Source organism: Megalobrama amblycephala, unplaced genomic scaffold (assembly GCF_018812025.1).
Source record: "Megalobrama amblycephala isolate DHTTF-2021 unplaced genomic scaffold, ASM1881202v1 scaffold477, whole genome shotgun sequence".
NCBI classification, from domain to species: Eukaryota; Metazoa; Chordata; class Actinopteri; order Cypriniformes; family Xenocyprididae; genus Megalobrama; species Megalobrama amblycephala.
Window position 1 is genome coordinate 3350 of NW_025953399.1, and position 24777 is coordinate 28126.

A 24777-nucleotide genomic window follows, 5' to 3' on the forward strand; every position below is an offset into this window, starting at 1 on the left:
GTGGAACAACTAAAGAACTTACCTGTGTATCGCCTGAAACCTGAATCTGGTATGGGCAGTGTAAGAACATTACACCGAGACCATCTCTTACCAGTTGGAGACAATGTGAGGTTGTCTGATCCTGGAGAACCAAAGAAAGTTTCTGCACCACCGGAGACTAGGACAAGATCTGTGGAAAGAAAACAGAGAAGAGGATTAAGACAAAGAAATGCAGCTGTGAGGAATGACTCTGACTCTGAAAGTGAAGAGGATAACCTGTGGTATTACTGCCCGGACAGGGTTGAGACACCACGTGTTGTACTGGAAGAAAATGCAGTGGAGGAGGAAACTGCTTACCATGGAGGTGAACTGGATGGATCCCTTGCAGAAATGGCAGAGCAAATGTTCACTGAAGAAAGCCATGGAGAACTCTCAGATCAGATTCCAGAGGAAATGGGAGATCCTGGTTTAGAAGGGGGAGAGCCTGGCATAGCTAATACTAAAGAAGCAGTAGAGACTGTTCATTCCCGCCCCAAAAGAGACATAAGACCAGTAGTCAGACTGAGCTATGATAGCCTAGGCCGGCCCACTAACCGACCTTTAACCCTCTGGAGTCTGAGGCTGATTTGGGGCCTGGAGAAGTTTTGACATGCCCTGACATTTGTGCTTTTTTCAGTTGTTCATAAACATATAAATGACAAAAGTGTCATTACACTGTATTCAGCACAAACTAGGCTACAATAATATGTGAGGAACATGTATGTACATGTTTGTGTTTTTGAAGGAATAATGTTTATGCGTGGTTATTGAAAAAAACAAAAAACTTAAGTCACTGAAATAAGGCCAAAAAAAGTATAGTAAATCTGTGTTCACAAGACTTCTGGGTATTGGAGGTTGTAAACTAGAGTTTTTGCTTCAAAATTATGTAAAAATTATGCTGCCTACTCCTTCATATAAAACAATATATTGATTTAGTTTTTGTAAGACACTTTTTGCCAAGAAACACAGTATGCATGGAGGCGTGAATCACCACTGAAAATGGGCCATTCTCACCTGAGAAGACAAAAGAATTGGATAGTAATGAGCTGAAATGACTTGCATATTAATGAGGCATTTCAGTCAGGTAGGCTGTGAAAAAAACCTTCTGTGATGTCTACGGAGTATTTTAAGTCTGTTTTGCTGCAATGTGAAAAAAAAAACTGCAAAACGCGCTGGCGCGTTTTCAGACCTCAGAGTGTTAACACTGGTCCATAGAGGTATGGTCATAAATGTAGAGGGTGGGGAAGAGTCAGAAATAAAACCCTGTAACACCATGTGGTGTCACCCTATGGCACAGTGTAATTATTGTGCTCAAGTAAATGTTAATGTTAAAGTTAAAGTGTAAAGAAGTAATCTCATGGGGACATGAGATATTTAGTAGGGGGAGCATGTAACCCAGTAGAATAATATTCTACAGGTAATGAGTTCACTGCTTTATATATTGATATATTAAATAAGTGGATGTATGCCTTTAAGAACATATATCAAGTTAAAGTGTTATGCACATGTGAAAAATGTGGTTTTAACCTACAAGTTAGGTCTTTCATTATTTTATTGGTTCAAGAGAGTTAAGTCCCGCCCGCGCCTATGTGTTAGGTATTTTGAGTGGATGTTGGTGGGGGTGGAGTGACAAGGCGGGAGGGCGAGATAGGCAAGCTATGAGAGAGACGCGCTGTATGCGGTAATAGAGTGGTGAATGATTTACAAGTTTAAAAATCTTAAACTGTAATATTGATCGTGTGTGAAACACGAGTCCTGTTTATTTGTGTTTATTGTGAGTTCGCTGTGAGTGTTTATACGGCATTCCGGTGTCGTCAGCGTACGGACTGTTTCCTTAATATCCCGTACGGTTTATGTTATTCATCTGAACCGGACTATTAAATTAGCGGAACATTTGAACAAAACAGATTGGCGATAGTAAGCATTGTTGTTTTCGGGACAACGAGGGAGACATTGAGGACCAGATAGCGCCCCAAATACCCGCGATATTTGGGGTTCCTCTGGCTGCGTGCGATGAGCGTATCATCGGCTGGCGAGGGAGAGTGAGACCAAGGAGCTGCGGGAGGCCTACTACAGGATTCCAAGATCGCTGTTTGATTCGCACCTGAAAATTGAGGTACCCTTGTTGATTTGTTTATGCTCAGGAGAGTGACGCGGGCATTTTTCAGTTTCCCGGCCACCACGAACCCGAGCTACAATCCAGGCCTGCAACGGTGTGTGTGTGTGTGTGTGTGTGTGTGTGTGTGTGTGTGTGTGCACACTGCCAAAGCATTGGTTAATGCCTGATACTTCAACATTTTCTCAAAAAAACACAAGTCCATGTAAAGATCAAAACAGCAACCCACTTCCAGAATCAGAATGTTCTTAGAAAGTTCATCGATGACTACGATGTCTGGAGTGTTTGGGTATTCTCTGAGAACACTTTTAAGGGAGTTTATATTATTATCATCCAGGTTTAAAAGCCAACTAATTTTAACAGTTTTGTTTGTATGTATTGCACTTTGTCCAGATACTTTACGCAGTTCTTGAGCCGTTATGTTTACAATGCGATCATGACGCGCAATGTAAAGTCCTTTAAACGCAGGGCATCCGTTCAGTATGTGCGCTGTAGATTCCATTATCTTATCGCTGTGTAGTAAACAGAATGGTTCATGGTGTTTTGGGAACCACAAAGAGAGGTTGTATTTAGTCGGGAGAGTTTGCAGCCGAGCTTTAATAACAAATTTTAGGATATCTTCATTAACTGCTGAATTTTGTAACGCAGAGTGTGAGACTGTATGATCCGCGCTCTGCAGGCATGCAAGTTTTCCTTGAAGGCGCAGGTTAACCCAGTAATCGCGCTGTTGTGCTTGAAAGTATTGGAGGATTTCATACCTGCACGTCCGGCTGTTCAACCTCTCGCTGGTTCCATTGTGATGTATAGACGCCTCGACATACACATTTGGGTCCATAATCTGCCCCTGACTGATATTCACCTGCTCCTCGCCAGTATGTGCCCAGTTCAACTGTATATTGTTATTGCTGCACAAATCATTCAGATCGGGCCAATCCGAACGTACTCCGAATCCCGTGGCTCTAGTATCCAGCTTTCCACTAGGTTTCTTCCGGAAACCGAGGAAGCTTGGTTCTCCGTCTGCAGCATAGGGGACCTTGCGTTTGCTCAGATCCAGCAACAGTGAACGCCGGGCAACTTCACGAACTGTAGGGTCATCGTTATTCAACATATGCAGTAGATGCTTTACTCTAGTCGCTGTATAAATCCATTCAATGTTAGGAATCCCCAGTCCCCCTTCTGATTTATTCATAAAAAGAATACTTCTTGTTGTGTGTGTGTTAAGACTTAACCATTTTCTTACCAGCTGCACAGTCTTATTGTTCATCTCCGTCAGATGTTTTTTAGCAATGTGGACATTTGCAAACAGATGATGAATCTTGGAAAGAGCTATGTCTCGAATGGCCTGGAGTTTCATACAGGTCGGTAGGGGGCACTGGTCTACCAAGTCTAGTCTGCTGGAGTATTCTTTGCAGATATCGCTCACCTGCTCGTGCCATTCTCCTGCAACATTAAACATATGTCCTAAATAATTGTATGATTCGTGTCTTGAGTAAAGTCTGATTGTACTTCCAGCGATTGTGAATGATGGAGGCTGATCGTATTTGGCCTTATACCATTTATTACCCCCGCTGCGTCGCTCATAGAACACCGCACATTTATTATTCTTAACCTCAAGTCCAGACCATTGCAGAAAGCGGTCGGTGTATGACAGCATGTTGGTAATGACGTTCTCCTCTCTTGATACTATGAGGACGTCATCGGCAAAAGCCTGAACTGGGTTTGGAGATGTAATGCCAGTTGGGGCAAGAAGACATAGCCATTTCAGCCAGTGGTTTAAGGCCAATATGAAGTTCACAGCACTCCAGGGACACCCCGTCTTAATCCCAACTTCAAGTTTAACCGGTTTAGTTAGTTGATGTCCACAAATCACTTGTAAAAATGAATTGTCATATACATTCTTGATTATATGTATATATTGTTCCGGTAGTTTTATTTCCTCAAGGGAATGAAGCATTATGCTATGTGGTAAAGAGCCAAAGGCGTCTCGAAAATCGAGAAATACCGCATAGAAACGGGAGGATTCATGTTTAAAATCATCGATGGCAGTCTTCAAACAGAATACGTGCTCATTCATTCCCTGCCTCTCTATGTATGCTTTTTGATTTGTTAACAATGTTCCTGATTCCACCAGCCAGGGTAAAATTCGGCATAAAATACACTTCATAAATACCTTGTATATAGTGGGGAGCAATGATGTATCTCTCCAAGTGGATGATATATCTAATGTCGAGACACAAGTAATGTCGTTATTGAAAATTGTTTTGTTGCCTTGAGCACTTCGTAAGTCACACCATCTGCACCACATGCTTTGTTATTCGGAAGACTACAGAGCACGCTTGAGATTTCCTCTGCGGTGAAGTCCGAAGTAACGGGGGCATCTTTCGGGTCCTCCAAGTCGAGAGCACCGCACCACGGAGGACTGCCCACCTGCCGGTGCAACTGCGCTGGTTGGCATTTCGCAGCATAATACTCACAAACTTTATCCACGTCATTTATCGCAGGAGAAGGATCTGGATAAGTGCTATTGTTTAAAATTATATCTATTGCCTTACTCCTACGGTGTTCCCAAAGATAGGCTAGTTCGTTTTCGCTTACCACTCTGGGCTCTCTCATACTGTTAGAATTTGTCGCTTTACTGAGCGCCGGCTGGATGGTTTCCCGTACGAAGCGCAGCTGCTGATTTATCCATTCAGTGAGCGTCTCTGAGTCGGGCCTCGTGAGAGCGCTTTACAGAGGGGGAATTTCCGAAGGATTCTTACGGTGTATTTTAACAAAGGTATTCCTAATGGTCTCCCATCTCTGTGAGTTGCTGTGAAAGATCCATTTCTGTAGTATACTCCACATAAGATGGTTATAAGTTTAGTCCAGTGACGCGGGTTAGTTCCAGTAAATTGTATTGTTTGTCTGTCATTAATTAGTTTAACATCCAGAGTTTTCCTAAACTCTCTTTCCTGTGCCTGAAAGCACATCCATTCTTGATCAGAAAGTGGGCGATTGTACTGTTCAAAGTTTGCCCAGGTGGCGTACAAAAGGTTACTCTCAGGACAAACATTTATCGAATCATGGATTCGCCATCCGATGTTATGGATTTTACCGCTTTTTAAAGCAGCTTTGGATACAAACTTCAAGGTTGAGACCAAGCACATTGTGAGTAGTCCTGATATTAACATAACTGGCTCTTTTCTGCGTTTTCGCCGGCAGCTACGACGGGTGTAGATGTTAGTGCAGCGGAACCGCGTGCGAGCCTGCCGCCGCCATGACACACACACACACACACACAACAGGACCAAACTGATTATTCTTATTTTTGGTAGCCTGGGATATGTGCACAGATTATGTGTCAGAGGCTTGCAGATTGCTGGACTGAGTAAAAAGACCTCTAAGCAAACAGCCAGATATTGTTCTGTGTCAGCAATTATAGCAGTCTGATGTCTGGAGAAGACGATGTCATCTTTATCCATAGTCTACTTATTAATGTGGTTGTGACTGTTTGCATTGTCTGTTTTGTCAGGTGAAACATAATAGGCTCTTTGTGAATATTTGGATGCTGTGTTGTTTTAATTTTGCCATCCAAAAATAATATGTGTGGGCCCACAGTGTTTACACTGTAAAAAATTTTAAGCCAGTACAACAAAAAAAATCTTGGTACTAATTTCCCCTAGCTTTTTCTTGTTTACTCAACTTTTGTAAATAACAGTTAAACTGACTGAAATTAAGTTGTCAGTCATACAAAAAATGTTTAGTTGAGTTAACTTAAGATCGTTAGTTTTCTGGAGAGGTCCAACTATTCTTTAACAAATTTTTTTAAGTTGGGCCAACTCAACATTTTTTGTCTGAAGAACTCAATGTCTTAAGTTGAGTGAACAAAAAAATGCTATTGGAAATTGGTACTAAGAAATAATACGTTATGGCTGGAAACTACAATAGCATCGCCCAAGATAAAAACTGAAAACAGCAAGTTAACACAACAAAACATTTATTCCAAACAGCAATTTACTTTCACAAACATGTGTAAGGCAATTAAATGTAATTTCAGTTAGCTGTCATTGTGACAAGAATTTCTCTTAAAGGCATAGTTTACTCAAATGATAATTCATTATAATTTACTTTTTCTGTCTCAAACTCATATTACTTTCTTCTGTGGAACATGCACAAAAACATGCAGCTATTGTTTAATCAACTTTTTCTGAAGCAATACTTTTGGGAGAAAGATCAAAATCTTACTCTAACTCTTTAAAAAATCTTGACATCTGATTGTATTGCTTCAGAAGGCATGGATTAAATCATATGGATTACATTTATATAAAATTATATTCTTGTGTTCTAAAGAATAAAGATAGTCATAGGAGTTTGAGAAAAATGTAAATGATATTATCATTTTTGATTTAACCATCCCTTTAAATATTCTCAAAGGAAATAAATGTCTTATAATTGCACTAACAGTCCAAAGTGTATCAATAATGAAAGTCTTGCTAGCACCATCACAAAAATCCTGTAACAAGTCTTTTTTAAATTCAAACATATTTAAGCCAAAGTGATTCAACACTGCAAATTGAAATACTGCAATACTGCAACTAAAATTACACACTGCTGTTAAAACAGTTTTATAAAACAATGCCACTAAATATGAATATGAAAAGTGACTAAACAGTAGCATATGAGGAACACAATCTTTCAAAATGTAAAATAGACCATCCATCTCCAAAGTGCTGATACACCTAAACATGAAAGGTTTAGTACAACTGAACAGTATATCAACGAATATCAAGTAAACAAATATGCGTTGACTTTAGAGAATTCAAGACTACAAGTCTGAATTTAAAATTCACCTTAACACAATATCCTAACAAACACCATCATTATGCCGAAGGTACCAATTAACAATAAAAGCATCTGAAAACACAAAGCATCTTAAACTCCCTACAGAGTAAAAAGCTTATTCTTCAGGGACTGAACTCTGTTGGTACACTTTTCTCCCAATCCCACAAAGATGTTCTGCACTGCCTCAAATGTGTATTTGAGTCCTTTTGGATACTCAATGTTTAGCGCATAGAGAAGTCCAAAGAGTACCATGAAAGCAGTGGGAAAGTCTGGTAGGTCCTCCACAACCACAGTTTCCTCCAGGATGATGGCGAGGTTTTGACATCTCTTTGTTGCCTGCGAGAGATTGTCCTCCATGACTTCAAGAATGCCCAGTTTCACTCCTCTTGTGTATGTCTCCTCTAAATCAGTGTCCTTAGAATTATATAAATGTCATGAAAAAAATGGTGAAGTACAAATATAAAAATTGCAAACAAAGCATGGCATTATGTGCCAACCTGATGTAAATACTTGATGAAAACGAGCCACATGCAAACCACATCAGAAACTTTATTAAATATAACAACGCATTCAATAAAATAACAGTAATCAATGAATATATGAGATGAACAAAAAGCTGAAGACCTACCACACAAGTCTTTGATATTGCATCTCGCTCCCTGAGGTACAAGGGGAGTCCCCGTAGAGCCGTAGAGTATCTGTGTGATACAATGTCTGTTGTCTGTAAAAGAGAAATAAATCATTTTAATTAGGGCTGGGCGATATATATCGCATGCGATTGTCACGCACATTTCGTCAGTAAAGCCGGTTCCCTGATTACCACTAAATCGCCATCACCTGCTTTCAAATGGAGCAGCATTGAATAGACAGAGCCGTAGATCACTGACAAGCCACGCAATATCGCATTCGTTATCGAAGGCGATTCATCTGCGATAATGAATGCGATATTGCCTTCACAAACAATTATATATCACTTATAAGTTATTAAATACAAAATGAATAGTAGTTATTAAGATTAATGTGGTTTGGAATTGGTAAAATGTGCCTGGAAATAAATGATCAGAAAATCAACGTGCCTAATAATTCTGCACGCACTGTATAACCACTAATTTCAAAAGATTCGTAAGTATAGGAATCATACCTGCTCATCAAAATGGTCCAGGATCATTTTCATTTCATCTCCAAGGTCTTTACTCTTTGCTCGATACATTTTGATGAGACAGTTGCTATATTTGTTAAGAGCTGTCATGAATGTCGTTTTAAGGTCCACACAAGTGATCCTTTGGAACTCTGTGCAAACCTGAGGAAGTGAAAGGAAAAAAATCTGTTAACATTTAAATCTATATACAATCAGGACAAAATAATATATAGACAAAATGTAACTTACTTGTTCCTCCAAAAAGAGGCCAGGCCATCTTTCTTTGATGACAGAGACCAATGGTTGATCATTGACTATTTCTTTTCTCCTGAGAGGGAATGTAGTTTCCATTTTGGTATTCAGTATCATCATGTCCATGTTCCTTTTCTTGACTTCAAGCTCAAGCTGTTCCCTTTCATGTTCCAGTGCAGCATCATCTAAACCGACAGGATTGTCTGGAAGGAAGTTGATTTCTGATCTTCTTGGTTTCTTCTGGGGTACTCTTGAACCATCATCTCTTTTATTGCCAAGCTCACTACATCCAGCACTGCGTAATTTTTGTCTGTAATTACCCATTTTAAATTTTAAGCTCATCTTCCAGCCCCTGCATCCTGTGTCACAGCCAAGTTCCCTTAAACATGGATGTCTGGAAACTAACGCAACTGCCACTTGGTCAATTTCAGAATCACTTGGGTAAGCTTTAAAGGAGTACATTGTTTCTGCCAACTTGTCCAGTATTTCTATCTTGACATCTCGTGTAACATCCATGGTAGTGTTCTGTTTTTCATACACTTCATTAGCTTTTCTCAGTCTGAACTCTACATCATAGGAGAAATTGGGAATTTGGAAAACACAAGGCCAACGTTCTTCCCTGACTGATGAAGAAGATGGACTGGACAGATTGGATGAGATGCTTGCTGTGTCTAGGGTAAAGTCAGTGTCAGACCCTGTGCTTTCATTTCCTGGGAGTTCTGCTACTGATGCAGTTTTGAAGACCTCCCAGATAATCTTCAGTGTGACTTTATCAGATGGAAGTTCTTCTATGTTACACAAATTGCAAAGCTGACCACCAAAATCAGGGTCCTCATACTGGATCACAAAGTTTTGATCAATCTTTAGTTTTTCACATAGAATTTCTTTGAGCTCATCTATTGATGATGGCACTTGGGGGAGTGTCAGCTTTTTTATGCACTCTGGATTCACAATCACTCGCAGCAACATTGTGGTTTTCTGAAACAAAATAAAACACCCATTCAGTGATCTTGCTAGCCTGTGTACTCATTTTAAAGGGATAGTTCACCCAAAAATGAAAATTTGATGTTTAGCTGCTTACCCCTTGCGCATCCAAGATGTAGGTGACTTTGTTTCTTCAGTAGAACACAAATGATAATTTTTAACTCCAACCGCTGCCATCTGTCAGTCAAATAATGCGTGTGAATGGGAACTCGAACAATAAGAGTCGAAAAAACTTGCTTAGACAAATCCAAATTAAACCCTGTGGCTCGTGACGACACATTGATGTCCTAAGACACGAAACGATCGGTTTGTGCGAGAAACCGAACAGTATTTATATCATTTTTTACTTCTAAAACACCACAATGTCCAACTGCGTTCAGCACTCGGTTAGTGAGGTCTGATCGCGCTCTGACAACGGCAGTGATGTCTCGCGCATATACTTCAATGAGTGAGAGACATCACTTCCGTTGTCAGAGCGCGATCAGACCTCACGAATCGAGTGATGAATGCAGTTGGACATAGTGGTGTTTTATAGGTAAAAATGATATAAATACTGTTCGGTTTCTCGCACAAAACGATCGTTTCGTGTCTTAGGACATCAGTGTGTCGTCACGAGCTGCAGGGTTTAATTTGGATTTGTCTGTGCATATTTTTTCGACTCTTATTGTTCGAGTTCCCATTCACACGCATTATTTGACTGACAGACGGCAGCGGCTGGAGTTAAAGATCATCATTTGTGTTCTACTGAAGAAACAAAGTCACCTACATCTTGGATGCGCTTGGGGTAAGCAAATAAACATCAAGTTTTCATTTTTGGGTGAACTATCCCTTTAATGCTGCTAGCAATCCAATGGGAAAAATGCACACTTTAATGTAGCAAGAAACGTTTAGGTGACACCATAAGATTTCTCCCAATACTGTAGGCTGCAAGTGGGTAGAAGTCATTCAAATCCTTCAGCGCAGTAACAATCAGATCTTCGTATGAAAGTGCTTCAACCTTAAAGGCACGAAGATGTTCAACATACCAAGAAGAAAATCTCTCCAGCACAAAAGAAGCCCCACCGTCAACTAACAAAATGCTGTGGATCTTTGCAAATTCTGGCAAGCCACCACAGTGTCCAACAGACACCATCATGTTATTGGAGTACAAGGTCCCATGCAATTCAGCATTTGAAGCAAGAGATACAGTGTTAAGGTGAGAATATTTTTTCTCAACAGCTGTTTTCACCTTTCGTTCTAGAGAAGACACCTTCACAATTTTTACTTTGTCAACATGAATGGATTGTTTGAAAAAGCTGGGAGACTGCAAGACATGTGCAACCATAAGTTGGTGCTGGGTAGACAATGTCTGCAATATGTTTTTGAAATTGTGCATGTTATGGACCACCCGTTTGAAGAAACTGTGCTTTGCCTCAAAGCGCATTGTCCAGAACTCCACACAAGGACCAAAATGGCGTATGAGGCTTGGGTAGTGTTCCAGGAAATGGTGTTTTGGTTTCAATTTTTCATTTGGAAACACTTCTCTAAAAAGGTTGCGATGGTCAGATATTTTAGTCTCCAGATAGCAAAGACTGTCCTCTGAAAACTTGGGTGAAACAACAAGCTCCACTATATCTTTCAGATCCATCAACAGTTGCCATGCTCTCTCAGTTTCTGGAATAATGTGGCCAATCATGAGTGGTATGAGCCTAATGAGTGTCCAATTTTCGTGGCCATTTCCCCCAATGGTTTTTTTTGAAAAAAATGTTTTGGGGATTTTTTGAGGGCGGTTCACCTTGTCAGAGAAACAGTAAGGGAAAGACTGAATTGCACTGTTCAACTGGTCAAGGGTAAAGAACTTATCAGCTATTAGCTTCTGGAGACACAACGCCAACTCATACGGCACAATTCCTTCAAACAAATCATGCAATGCATCTGGTGGAAATCCGGTTACTGGGTGAAAGCAAGCAAGGTACTTTTGTAAGACACATTCTCCTTTTACACCTTGCACATTTGTCAGAGTTGGGTTTGCTTTCAGCTCCTCAATGAATTGATTGTGTTGTTCTATACTTCTTAAGGGAAAAAGTCCCTTGCTCACATTAGTGGTCTGTATGTCCTTAATAGAAGCAAGACAAAACCTACAGAACTTCTCAACATGAAAACTTTCCTGAAATCCTGCCAGGCCATGTGCCCCTAGATTGTCTGCAGAGACGGTAACGACAGTTCCTTTGATATTTTCCCCAAACTGATCGACATACAAACCCTCTCTTTCAAGTGTCTGCACATCCTTCATTAATGGCTCAAAAAACATGTCATAGCCAAATTCCCTTACATCACTACTCTTCCCCAACAAGGCTAGTTGAATAGTATGCAAATTTGCTCTGAACTGGGAGGGCCAGTTCAAGATCACCCAGTAGACTGCTGTAATCTTGTGCTTTTTACGTGACGTTCCCAAAGGATTGGCGACTTCGAAGTCATCAATATATAGACCAAGTGTTATAGCTACATTCTCATCACAAAGCAGAGGATGCTCTTTGAAATGCTGGCCATCAAAACAAGATGCATAGAAGCCATCTGTGGTAGCATTAGAGAAAGTCTTTTGAACCGTCTCACTATGGCCTAGAAGTTTTTTCAAAACTTCAAGAATAGGAACATAAACAAATGTTTTCTTTTTTGGTCTACTGAATACAAACTCAACTGGTTCAACGACATCAAAGTTTTGTTTGTAATATACTTTGCGTTTATGATCAGTAGATAAGGTTCCTTTATCAGTGGTAGCGTAAAGAGGATTTGTTCTATGAACAGCTTCAGTGATTTCAGTGATTAAAGATGGGTCAGCTTCACAGTTGTGGTGGCATAAAATATCTTTAATCACCTTTTCTGTGGATGGTTTAGACAGGGATATTATTTCATTTAGACTTTGAAAAATTTGCTGTGTAGCACTTCTAGATACACCTAGTTCTGTCTGCATACAAAGGAACAAAGAAGCCAACTTCTTCTCAAGAATGTGGTCAATATCTTCAACATCAGCAGCTTCCACATGTATATCTCTATCATCTGATGTATCTTCAAAGCATTCTGAAGCAGAATCAAACGAATTATCGGAGTCTGTACGGTTGACAGTTACAACCGATGACCTATAATCACTTATTGCGTCTTTTTGGTGATGTCTGGACTTGTGGCTATGAAATGTTAAATAGACATTAGTTTCAAAATCACAGTGCAAAAATGGGCATTGCACGGTCTCATGCCTTTTCAGATGTGTACCCAGATGTCTGATAAATATTTTTTCAGTACAAACATTGTGATAATCACATTGCTCACATTTAAATGTAGCTTGCACCGTCCTTTTATCAGAATTTGTGTGGACCCTATAAAGATGAGTTTTCAACGCACCTGGTGTACTGAAAGTGTAGACACACTCAGGGTACAGGCACAACAATGATGCACGTCGGCCTGGGTGCCAGTGCTTGAGCCTGTAGTGTCTCAGAAGCAGATTTTGACTGGGGCAGGTGTATTTACAGTGCCTACACTGCATGGAGTGTGCTCTCAAGGTAGATCTGTTTAAGAAAAAACAAACAAACATGAATGATCAGTTTCATAAAAGGCAAATTAATTAATCAACAATTAAATTGACAATGAATTTTATTCCTATACTTTTTATATACATTTTTAGTCTATATTTATACAAAAAAATTTTTTTTTTTTTTAATCTTTGATACATATACAGCAGTTTAATTTAGTGGATGTTTTCATACCGAACATATCGAAACGGAAAAGTTAGTGAATTTGAACAATAAACAAGGGTTAACAGATAAAGATGTTTTCTGGCTAATGAGGCAACTCAAGTCATATGCACGACTTCCACGTGCAATTTAACTGTGCAGAAAAACCCATCGCAACAAAAGACAAAAACTTAATTATTAAATGTAATTGGATTAAAAATACAACTATTTAAATACGCAGTAATGCAGATAACTTACAAAGAAAAAGCAGCGGTGTCTCTATTTTTACCATCGACTAATTTAGGAATATAGAACATTATCCAATTTAATAATTTAGGAATATAGAGCAACAATCATCAAAAACCAAATAAGAGTACTCACCATAAATATTCCTCTGGATTATCACCCGCGTGCTGTCTCTTCTTTCTTCTTGGGCCGTTTGCTAAACCTCTTCTAGATGTTTCTCCCGCATTAAAAAGTATACGTTGACGCACAGCAAGATTGCGCAATGGTCACGTACTGGGGGCGTGGTTTAGCGCGAGAGGCAATGATAACGTTTATCAGAAAATATGCTGATAATTGCTGATATAAATCTAACAATTAAATAAAAAATGAACAGTCCTTACTCAGTTCGCAAACTAGTGAGATGAGAGCATTGGCGCCCACTACACTTGTTAACGAAACTTAACAGGAAAGTCTTCCTCCAAGGGTTCACAGTTGAGCAGGAGCTTGGCAAACTACGTCACTGCGCGTTGCGTTCTGGGTAGTCGCCGCCATGTTTTAGGTCACGCCCAGGAGCGTACAATGACAACAAATACAAATCACCAGATGAAACGACTGTATTTACGTTAATTTGTTTGAAAGCTGCTTGCACTTGCTTAGAATAAATGGATTAATATTTGAATCTCTTGTGTTCATTCGATCGCCCAGTCGTGTGGCCAGGACACGATATGCACACACATAGAAATCACACTGCCGCCTTCTATCGGACCACAAACAGGACCAAAGTGATTTCTCTATTGCAGTTTTTAATAACTAAGTGGCACCTATATATCTGCCAGATAAAATAATAAACACAACATAGATTGATATCAGCCAGCATATCATCATATCGCCCTGATTTCTTCATGTTAAAGCATTAAGGGATAACATAACAGGATGACCCTCTGTAATACAGCTCTGAAATTATTAATAATAATAATAATTATTATTATTATTATTATAATTATTATTATATTTATAATACAAATTTTATTATCATTGTAAAATAAGATTATTTATACAGTAGCCATACTTTAAATAATAATAATAATATCAATAACAACAACATAAATAATTTATATAATATATAATATTTTTAATAATAATTATTAATATTAATTATTATTATCATTATTTTACAATAATAGTATTCAATTACTATTAATTTACAATTATACATTAAGCTCATTTAACTAAGTTAAATGATATAACTAAGTTATAAATAAGTAAAATAACTAAACACCAATTTTTCTTCACTGTCCCATAACCAAATGGTTGCATTTTATTCTAAAATTTGCATTTGCTTATAGGAGGGCAGTTCCCTAAACGAGATTGACTTAACTCAAATAAATAAGTTAGCAGAAGTTTTTTGGTTGAACTTGCAAAGCTTTGTTCACAAAACTAATCGTTTTAAGTTTATGGAAAAACACCTGGATTGTGTTGAGTAAGTGTATTAAACATAGTTGTACTGGCTTTTTCATAGATTTTTGCTGAACCAACACAACAAAACCAGTTATTTGAACTTTTTTCAAGTTGGGTTTTTTACAGTGTAATCGTCCTTTACGTTGGTATCCTGCGCGCTTAACAACTGTATATTCAAAGTGATTGTTTGAAACTCTGTGTGAGTCTGTGTACATTTAATTCCACATAAGTTAATCGGTTTCAATTGATTGTCTTTTGATACAGTTTCGATACAGAGACCACTTTCATAAGTCTGTTTAACGTTACCTGAGATATTGTTTTTTTTTTTTTTTTGGTGTTAATTTGGTCAGATTTAAAGTCTGTGTGATTGTGTGAAAACATCACATCACTCAAATTCTATTTTTGACTCTCTATTTCTGTTCTAATTAAATTCTTTATCTTTTGTTATCCATCTAAGAGTTTGTGCTTGACTATTTATTATAGTATATGTATAATACATTAAATATATTACATTTGAGTATAGTTCATAATTATAAATAGCTTTCTAAAGGAGAAGTAATTAATTTGTGACACCAGAGGGGCCTAACTTCAACATCTGTAGGCACATAGTTAATGAATCTGGTGCGCTGCTCTATTTAATTAACAGAAAGACAGGTAGGGGGTGCTACATATATATATATATATTGTTTTTGAATTCCAGAATAGACTCTATCACATTTTCAGTTGAAAAATATTTGTTTTCTATTAATTTTCTAGATGTTCTGATATCCAAAATCAACAACACTGTCTCCACCACTGTATTTCGAAAACCAACAGATAAAAATACTTTACTTTCTGCCAATAGCCATCATCCGCTACCGTTGAAAAAGGTTTACCTTTAAGCCAACTATATAGATTAAGACGCATTTGTGCTTCAGAGGAAGAATTTGATGCGCAATCTAAAATTCTAAACAATCACTTTAGTTCAAGAGGATATCCATATACTTGATTCAAATCGGCGTTTGACAAAGTTAAAAATTCTAAAAGAAGTCTATTATTAAATAACAACCAAACTAAACAAAAAAAGACGTTTTCAGTAAATTATATTCTTATTTATACTCAATATATAATTATATAATTATTTATACTAAGTACATAATTTACTGAAATTACTAAATTTCAGTAAATTATATACTTATTTATATATATATATATATCTTACTTATACTAAACAAAGCCACCAGATAAAGTCTATTGTTAATAAATATTGGTCCATTTTGGCTTCAGATCCGTCATTACAAGATGTTTTCAAACATCCTCCAATGTTCACCAATAAGAGATCTCAAAACTGGTCAAACATGTCAGTTAGATCAGATGTCGTATATGATGCCAAAAAAGCACACATCTTCTATTCTGAGGTGCAAAAGCTTTACATGCTCTTCCACACAAAGAGTGTTCCATATAAAATCATGTATAACATGTTCAAGCAAGAATGTGATTTACCTACTCCAGTGTCCATGTCCACTGGGGTATGTCGGAAAAAACATCAAGATCTTTAAGGGTTCGAGTTAGTGAACATAAATCAGCTATTCGCAGACACGATGTAACCTCTCCGATTGCCAGACATTTCATTGAATTTAATCACTGTATTGAACAACTCACTTGCGTATGTATTGAGATAGTAAAGAATTCTCGTCGTAATTATAAATAGCTTTCTAAAGGAGAAGTAATTAATTTGTGACACCAGAGGGGCCTAACTTCAACATCTGTAGGCACATAGTTAATGAATCTGGTGCGCTGCTCTATTTAATTAACAGAAAGACAGGTAGGGGGTGCTACATATATATATCGCCACCACGACGAGAATTCTTTACTATCTCAATACATACGCAAGTGAGTTGTTCAATACAGTGATTAAATTCAATGAAATGTCTGGCAATCGGAGAGGTTACATCGTAATTTAGTAATTTCAGTAAATTATGTACTTAGTATAAATAATTATATAATTATATATTGAGTATAAATAAGAATATAATTTACTGAAAACGTCTTTTTTTGTTTAGTTTGGTTGTTATTTAATAATAGACTTCTTTTAGAATTTTTAACTTTGTCAAACGCCGATTTGAATCAAGTATATGGATATCCTCTTGAACTAAAGTGATTGTTTAGAATTTTAGATTGCGCATCAAATTCTTCCTCTGAAGCACAAATGCGTCTTAATCTATATAGTTGGCTTAAAGGTAAACCTTTTTCAACGGTAGCGGATGATGGCTATTGGCAGAAAGTAAAGTATTTTTATCTGTTGGTTTTCGAAATACAGTGGTGGAGACAGTGTTGTTGATTTTGGATATCAGAACATCTAGAAAATTAATAGAAAACAAATCTTTTTCAACTGAAAATGTGATAGAGTCTATTCTGGAATTCAAAAACAAAACAAAATTATTTAGCTCCTCTTCACTTCCCTTGAGGAAACAATCATCGATGTACCTGACGCAGTGTCCAAAAGGATTGTCATTGTAAATTAAATCTAATTCGAATTTACCCATAAAAAGGTTGGTGTAACTTGGTGCTAATGGAGTACCCATAGCAGTGCCTTGTGTTTGCAGATAATAATCCTTTTCAAACAAAAAATAATTTTTGGTTAATATGAATTCAGTTAAATCCAAAATAAATTGCGTGGGTAAGGTCAAATTTTGAAGAGTTTTTAGAAAATAATCCAAAGCTTCCAACCCTTCTTTGTATGGAATCGAGGTATACAAAGATGACACATCCAATCTTGATCATCTAAATTTGAATGTAGTTGTAATTTATTTTAAAAATCAGTTGTCTCTTAAATAGAACGGTAATTGTTTCGCCAATGGCTGTAAATGAAAATCAATAAACTCGGATAACTTTTCAGTGAGTGAACCAATACCAGAGACAATGGGTCGGTAAGGATGATCTATAGTTGATTTATGTATTTTTGGCAATGCATAAAGTACTGGAACAAATGGATGATGATTAATCAAACATTTGAATTCTTGTTCAGTTAACCATTTTTCTTCAAAACCTCTGATCAACATTCTGTCTAGCTGGGATTTATATTCTATAGTCGGGTTAAATATTCATTTCTTATAGCACACATGATCGTCAAGCATTGTTTTTACTTTAATATAATTAACTGTATTTTGTAAAACAATTGCTCCCTCTTTGTCTGCTTTTTAAATCATAATTGATTTATCACTCTTTAAGTCCTCCAAAGCCATCTTTTGGGTTTTATCTAGGTTATTTATACTAAATTTAGATTTTTCAATTAACATATTATCAATATCATTTTCCACCAGCCGACAAAATGTATTCACAGAGGCATTGGAAACAAAAGGCACAAAAGTACTGTTTGGTTTAAAGTGGTTAATAGCTGTGTCACTGGTATTTTTTTGACCAAAAAAACTTTTTAGTTTAATATTCCTCATAAATTTAAATAATTCAACCTTAACCAAGAAAGGATCAGTTCTAAGAGATGGAACAAAGGACAAACCTTTGCTAAGAATCTGTATGTGTTCGTTTGAAAGTTCTTTATCAGACAAATTGAATATTGCATTACGCTGTTGTTGGTGTCCATATGGTTTACCTCACACGTCTTTTTCCCCCTCAAACCTCTCCTGGTTGGACGCCTCTTCTTGTGTTTGTTCCCAAAAAAGACCATTTGGGGTTTGAAGACGTCGTAGATGAAGAGGAGAAGTAAGATTCACTGGAATCTGTGGGTTCTTCCCCTGAGCGTGGAACTCGAGGTTTTCCTTGGCTCCCCGACAACCATTTGTAGACCTTATTATCTTTATAATCCTTTGTATCACGTCTGAACTTACAAAGTTTAAAGGTGGTCAGATCTTCACAGAATTCCTTGTTGTTCCTGGATGGTCTTTTTTAGTTCCTCTAATTTTTCTTTGTTGTACATAGTTTCAATTTCCTTCTCACATTCCAGGATAGATGTTTTCACAGAGGATGATTCTTTGGAAGTATGTTCAACAATTAATAACATCAAATCGAATGAACAATGATTTAATATCTCACACCAGCGTTGACAAAATTCAGGGGCGTCCTTGCCAATCGTAGGGGCTTTTTCAATCCGAAGACCTCTAGGAATCCGTTCACACCAATAATATTCACTCAGTGTCTTTGCATGGAGTTCAAAACGCATATCTTTTTGATGTAATCGTACAAAAGTCTTTCTTTTGAAGAATCATTTGATTCCAGCTTCGGGTTTCAAGATCATCTGCACTGCTTGGATATAAGATTCTAGCTTTATCTCCTGTGTTAAAAGTGAAAGTTTTAGCTCTCACGTCTGTAAGTTTAGCGATAGCTTCAAATGACATGCTGGTGGCTGCAGGTGTAGATCCTTACTCTAATACTTAACTTTCTGCCAATGGTCATCATCCGCTACCGTTGAAAAAAGGTTTACCTTTAAGCCAACTATATAGATTAAGACGCATTTGCGCTTCAGAGGAAGAATGTGCAATCTAAAATTCTAAACAATCACTTTAGTTCAAGAGGATATCCATATAGGCCTACTTGGTTCAAATCGGCGTTTGACAAAGTTAAAAATTCTAAAAGAAGTCTATTATTAAATAACCAAACTAAACAAAAAAAGCCGTTTTCAGTAAATTATATTCTTACTTATACTAAACAAAGCCACCAGATAAAGTCTATTGTTAATAAATATTGGTTCATTTTGGCTTCAGATCCGTCATTACAAGATGTTTTCAAGCATCCTCCAATGTTCACCTATAAGAGATCTCAAAATTTGTCAAACATGTTAGTTAGATCATATGTCGTATATGATGACAAAAAAGCACACATACAAGAGTGTTTCCCATGCCGCAATTGCACATCATGTTCTTCTATTCTGAGGTGCAAAAGCTTTACATGCTCTTCCACACAAAGAGTGTTCCATATAAAATCATGTATAACATGTTCAAGCAAGAATGTGATTTACCTACTCCAGTGTCCATGTCCACTGGGGTATGTCGGAAAAACATCAAGATCTTTAAGGGTTCGAGTTAGTGAACATAAATCAGCTATTCGCAGACACGATGTAACCTCTCCAATTGCCAGACATTTCATTGAATTTAATCACTGTATTGAACAACTCACTTGCGTATGTATTGAGATAGTAAAGAATTCTCGTCGTGGTGGCGACATTGAAAATAAACTCTTGAGAAGAGAAGCTTTTTGGATGTTAAATTTAAAAACTATGTCTCCTGCAGGTTTAAATGAAGATTATGATTTCCCTTTGGGTACAATGTTTATGAATGGCTATGCTGCCTGATGTGTTATTGTTTCCTATTTATATTTATTGTTGATGGAGCTATTCTGGTGTTTATTATTTTTTTGAAAGATCTCTTCTGGTGTCTTGGAAATCATTGTTGTGTATCTTGTCAGATATGTGATTTTACTCTTGTCATTCCTTAATTGTGACCTATTATAGACTTGAACTGAAGTTTGTGGACTAATTATCTGATTGTTTTAATCATGATTGTAAACACCTGTGGATTTATAGTGCATTTTCTATATTATTATTGAGAGTGAATGAAATTGTTACACTGACGAAGGCGAAGAGCCGAAACGTTTGTCATCTTATCTCCTGTTTACTTCAATTAAAGTCTTTTTAGAGTGCAGACCTTTTCTGTATTCTTAAAAAAAGAAACAAATGAATTAAAAAAACAAAAGAAAGAACTCGAGGCCATGTTAAACTGTGAATATAGTCATTGTGCCTAACCAAAAGCTTTAGTTTCTTTGGCTTGCTCTTAAGTGTAATTGATTTAAATTATGAATATATTAATATGCGAAATGCTGTCATGTGCATTTGAGCTTTTGCATCTTTGAATGTGGGCAATGTGTGAAAGCAGAAAGCTCATACGAGGCAGAGTTAGACCAAGAGGTCATTTAAAGGAAGTTCACACTTGTTGAAGTTTGCTCTTGCCCTAAAAGGAAATTTTGCATCTTCATCTGTATCATATGTCTGGTCACAATATTACATACTCTATAACATTAGAAAGACTGTGAATGTTTTTACCTTTTGAGGCTGTCTAAAATTAGATGTCTAATCCAGGGGTTTTCAAACTGTGGGTCGTTTCAGTGAATGATGCACACGCACTCACACTCACACACACACACAAACAGTTTAGATTAAGGTTGCACGATATGCCAAAATTAGAGGGTTAGTTCACCCAAAAATGAAAATTATGTCATTAATTACTCACCCTCATGTTGTTCCACACCCGTAAGACATTTGTTCATCTTCGGAACACAAATTAAGAGATTTTTGATAAAATCCGATGGCTCAGTGAGGCCTCCATCGCCAGCAATAACACTCCCCTTTTCAATGCCCATAAAGCTACTAGGGTGAGTAATTAATGACATAATTTTTTGGGTGAACTAACCCTTTAAATAGAAATCACGCTAAGTGTGACTTTCTAATCGCAAATGCTGATTTAATTATATACATATATGCGCTAGCTGCGTGTTATATATTGAAGCTTGTTTCATTATTAAGCGGCTCAGCGCACACCATTAACGTGAAGAAATTACACTGCATTACTTCTGCTCAACTCAGCACTGTTGCCTTTCATAGACAGGGTAGTAAGAGTGTGTTCAGGCTCAGTACTCATGAAATAAGCCCTTTCGGGTCAGCCCAGACTTGGGCTAGGTATACCATATGTACACTGTAAGCCCAAATAAGTTGGCAAAACTTGAAAATTTTGAAGAAATTCAAAGTTTAAGCAGAACTGGCAGATTTTTATTTTATACTCATACATTTTAAGTGTTATTAACTTGAAATCTTTGAGTACACTAATTCATACATTTAACTTAAAATTTCCATGTAACCTCATGTGAACATTTTTATTAGTGTAAACTAATAAAAGGCTAGTTATAACAAGCTAATTCAGAAAATGCTAACTTGCGAACATGTTAACAATAGCATGGTATAACACTTGCTGAATGAGTGCAGCAATATAAAGCATTTAACATAACTGCTTTCAAACCAACCACCATGTGCCACTTGTCACCATGATGGTAACTTTCCAAAAACCCACATTAACAGAAACTCTTCTAAATTAGAATAACAAAACATTAATTAACATTAGTCTTGTGCAAAAAACAAACAAACAAACAAACAAAAAACATTATATGACACAAAATTTTAGCATTTACTCTCGAGTGCCATGGGCAAAGCATGCTGGGAAATAGAAATCCCAGCCCAGGTTCAACTAAACTTTTGGGTTAGATCACCCAAACATTTGTAAGGGTGGAACTCCTACAGCGGTTCAGACTGTAAGGTTTGCCGAGCGACTAAAGAAACTTTATCAGTAAGATGTTAGAATACTGTACATTTCTTGTCTATTACCACCCACTGCAACTTATACCAAAGACGGAAATAAGCGCAGTTACAATAGCAAAATATGTGGGAGAGCGTTGCTATAGTGTGACAATATTGTATTGCAATAGGGAGAACATTCATGTTCATACTAAATCAAAACTAGTTAGCACATCATTTGTAATTGAAAGGGTTTAATGACAATATCTGATTATGGTTACACTTAAAATAATCACAAAATAGATGTATGAGATGATAAAATCATATACCATTAATCGTACACAGCATGTATGAAAAAGTTACCTGAGAGAGAAAGAGAGAGAGAGAGAGAGAGAGAGAGAGAGAGAGAGAGAGGGCCAGAGAGTGCCCAAGAATCCAAGAAAGAAGAGCAGAGTATCAAAGAGCCCAGAGCAACAGTTACAATCTTCTTTTATGCCTTCCTTGACCATGTGACCAAAACTCAAATGTGAGACATTCAAACTGACCAATCAGAAGATTAAAACTTCCCCCCACTGTACTAAAGGTGTGACCATTTGTAGACCCCCGATGTACACACATCTTGGCCTACAGGCCTTGATCACTATCACCTTTGTGCCTCCCAAATGGCCCTTGGCAAGAGAGAGGGGTGTGAAACAGTAAAGCAAATGTCTTTGTTCATTTTAAAATATCTTTGGATATTTTCAATTCTTACAGTCCCTCCTTGGCACCGTTGGCCACACTCATGTGTCAAAAGGTGGCACAATCCATGAAGACATGCTTTCTGTTGTGTGTAGATGTCAACTTCAGACTTCTTGTCCAGACTTGTTGCAATAGCAGTCGGTCAGTCTTCAGTCTTTGTTCTCCTTTCAGTCCTGCATGAGAAGGTCCATCAAATGGTGTTGCACCATTCATAGATATGCAAATCATCCATCGAACACTTCACACCTCCACAAGAATCAGGCACTGATGATGGTATGACTCAGTTGTCCCTCCTTTGAGACAATACACAGGATTTGAACTTTGGCAGCAGGGATCCTGTGATTTAAAAGAACATATAACACAACAAACAGCAAAAGCATACATATGGCATTTGTCATTGGTCAGAGGTTTGATGTGGTCAGATTAAATTTGTCTCTGGCAATGCGCCCTTAAATTGATGTACTTGATAAAGTGGTCAAGGCGAGAATAAAAGAAGATCTTACAAGTTCTTACACTGTTTCTGGAAACATTGAAATAAATTGCATAATAACAAAACAACAAATGTTGGTTTAAAACACCCCATTTCATGAAGAGTATTATCAAAATATTCAGTGTAACCAAATACAGAGATTCAATTGAATAAATGTCCAAAAACATTGTTACAAGTCAAATGGACAAAATACAAAGAAACAAATGAAATAAGCTTCAGAATTGTTTCAAATGCATTAATGATAATACAAATTTTGTGCTTAAGTAAGAATGAGAAATACTAACATACATTTTGATATTTAATTTGGTGAGACAAATAACTAAGTGATTTAGTAAGTCCAAAGGAAAACAACAACAACAACAACAACAGCTGGATGAAATTCACAGTTATATTGCAGTCTAGACTTAAAGACTTAAAAAAAACATTATATGTATACATTTTATGAGGCATAGGTAGATGTAGATTTGACTTTGTGTGAAGATCAAATCTATGTGGCTGCATTTAGCTGTGGCTATGTATAAATTCAATCATGCTCCAACAAAGGTGAGGGAGTTTTACAATTGTGATGCAAATTTGGTCCTGTTGTAACAGGGAGCCAGCATGAGAATATGAGTATGAGGTGTGATTTGGCTCAAAATCCTTCAACACCAATGTTTTCATTAAGGAGCATGATAAAGTGCAAAGTTCAGAGTTTCTGAATCCTGTTGTGAGGAAAGCATTTTCATGGTTAATACAATTGTGAATCACATTGTAGGCCACATGGCAATTCTGTGCTCCTGTACATGGTTTTACTCTAGCCATATGGAAAACAGCAGAGTTTTCCATTTAGGGGGCAAACAAATTCAACATAGTCACACATGCAACTAGAAATTGCAATACAATTCCAGTACTACACTTATTATTCCAATTTACACAAGATACATGGCCTAGAATGGATAACATCTACAACCTTTAACCTAAGTGTTTCATACAACACTTACAGTAAAGCAATCATGTGTTTTAAAGAATAAACTCAGCTAGTCTATGTGTACATATAGTATCACAAACAACTTTAATGTGTGTTCTATGCGCACAATGTGTTTAGCACAATTACAAATTTGGAAATCCAAACAGGATCATTGCTATTGGGCTGCTAATCCACTAGCAAGTGAAGTCAAAAGTTGGAGGCCTTGCATGAACAATGCAGTTAACTCACTTAGAGTTTTACCTGCAAATGAGCTCTGATCTTTGCTCTTAAAACGTGGTTTCCTATATTTCTGAAAATAAGGTGGAGGCCTACCCCTACCCAGTGACCAGCATTTGTCCTCTGTATGGCCTATTTTCTGACAGGAACTGCAAAACCTGTTCTTTTTGCCACAGGGTTGTTTGCTGTGTTCTCCTGGAGTTTGAGGGTTTTCATGACTCTCTAATGCTTGAACACCATGCGTTCTGGTACATGACTCTGCGCTATTCTGGTGCTGCATCACCTTAAGAACTGAAATAGGCACACTTTCTTGAGCAGTGACCTCTGAAAAAACATTCCAGATTCATCAGAGCAATTCACCTCATCTAAGAAGTGTA

At 37.3% G+C, this 24777-nt stretch overlaps 1 protein-coding gene across 2 annotated transcripts; it reads right to left on the minus strand.

Moving 5' to 3' along the window:
• Positions 1-6093: 6093 nt before the first annotated feature.
• Positions 6094-13552, minus strand: LOC125261740. Of its 2 annotated transcripts, none has more exons than XM_048180307.1 (6): positions 13415-13552; positions 12705-12868; positions 8343-9323; positions 8097-8255; positions 7584-7676; positions 6094-7291 (listed from the first exon to the last, which is right to left on the minus strand). In XM_048180307.1, exons 3-6 carry the CDS (start codon positions 9312-9314, stop codon positions 7055-7057), a joined length of 1461 nt encoding a protein of 486 aa, XP_048036264.1. In that variant the 5' UTR covers positions 9315-9323; positions 12705-12868; positions 13415-13552; the 3' UTR covers positions 6094-7054. The 2 variants fall into 2 exon arrangements, with proteins under 2 accessions (XP_048036264.1, XP_048036263.1); XM_048180306.1 differs by having other exon boundaries at positions 6094-7369.
• Between the last annotated feature and the right edge of the window lie 11225 nt (positions 13553-24777).

Coding starts and splice junctions, on each gene's coding strand:
- LOC125261740 (XM_048180306.1), bottom strand. CDS start 9,314: ATGTTGCTGCGAGTGATTGTGAATCCAGAGTGCATAAAAAAGCTGACA. Junction 7,677..8,096: donor TGGACCATTTTGATGAGCAG/GTATGATTCCTA, acceptor TCTCTTTTACAG/ACAACAGACATTGTATCACA. Junction 7,370..7,583: donor CAATATCAAAGACTTGTGTG/GTAGGTCTTCAG, acceptor TATAATTCTAAG/GACACTGATTTAGAGGAGAC.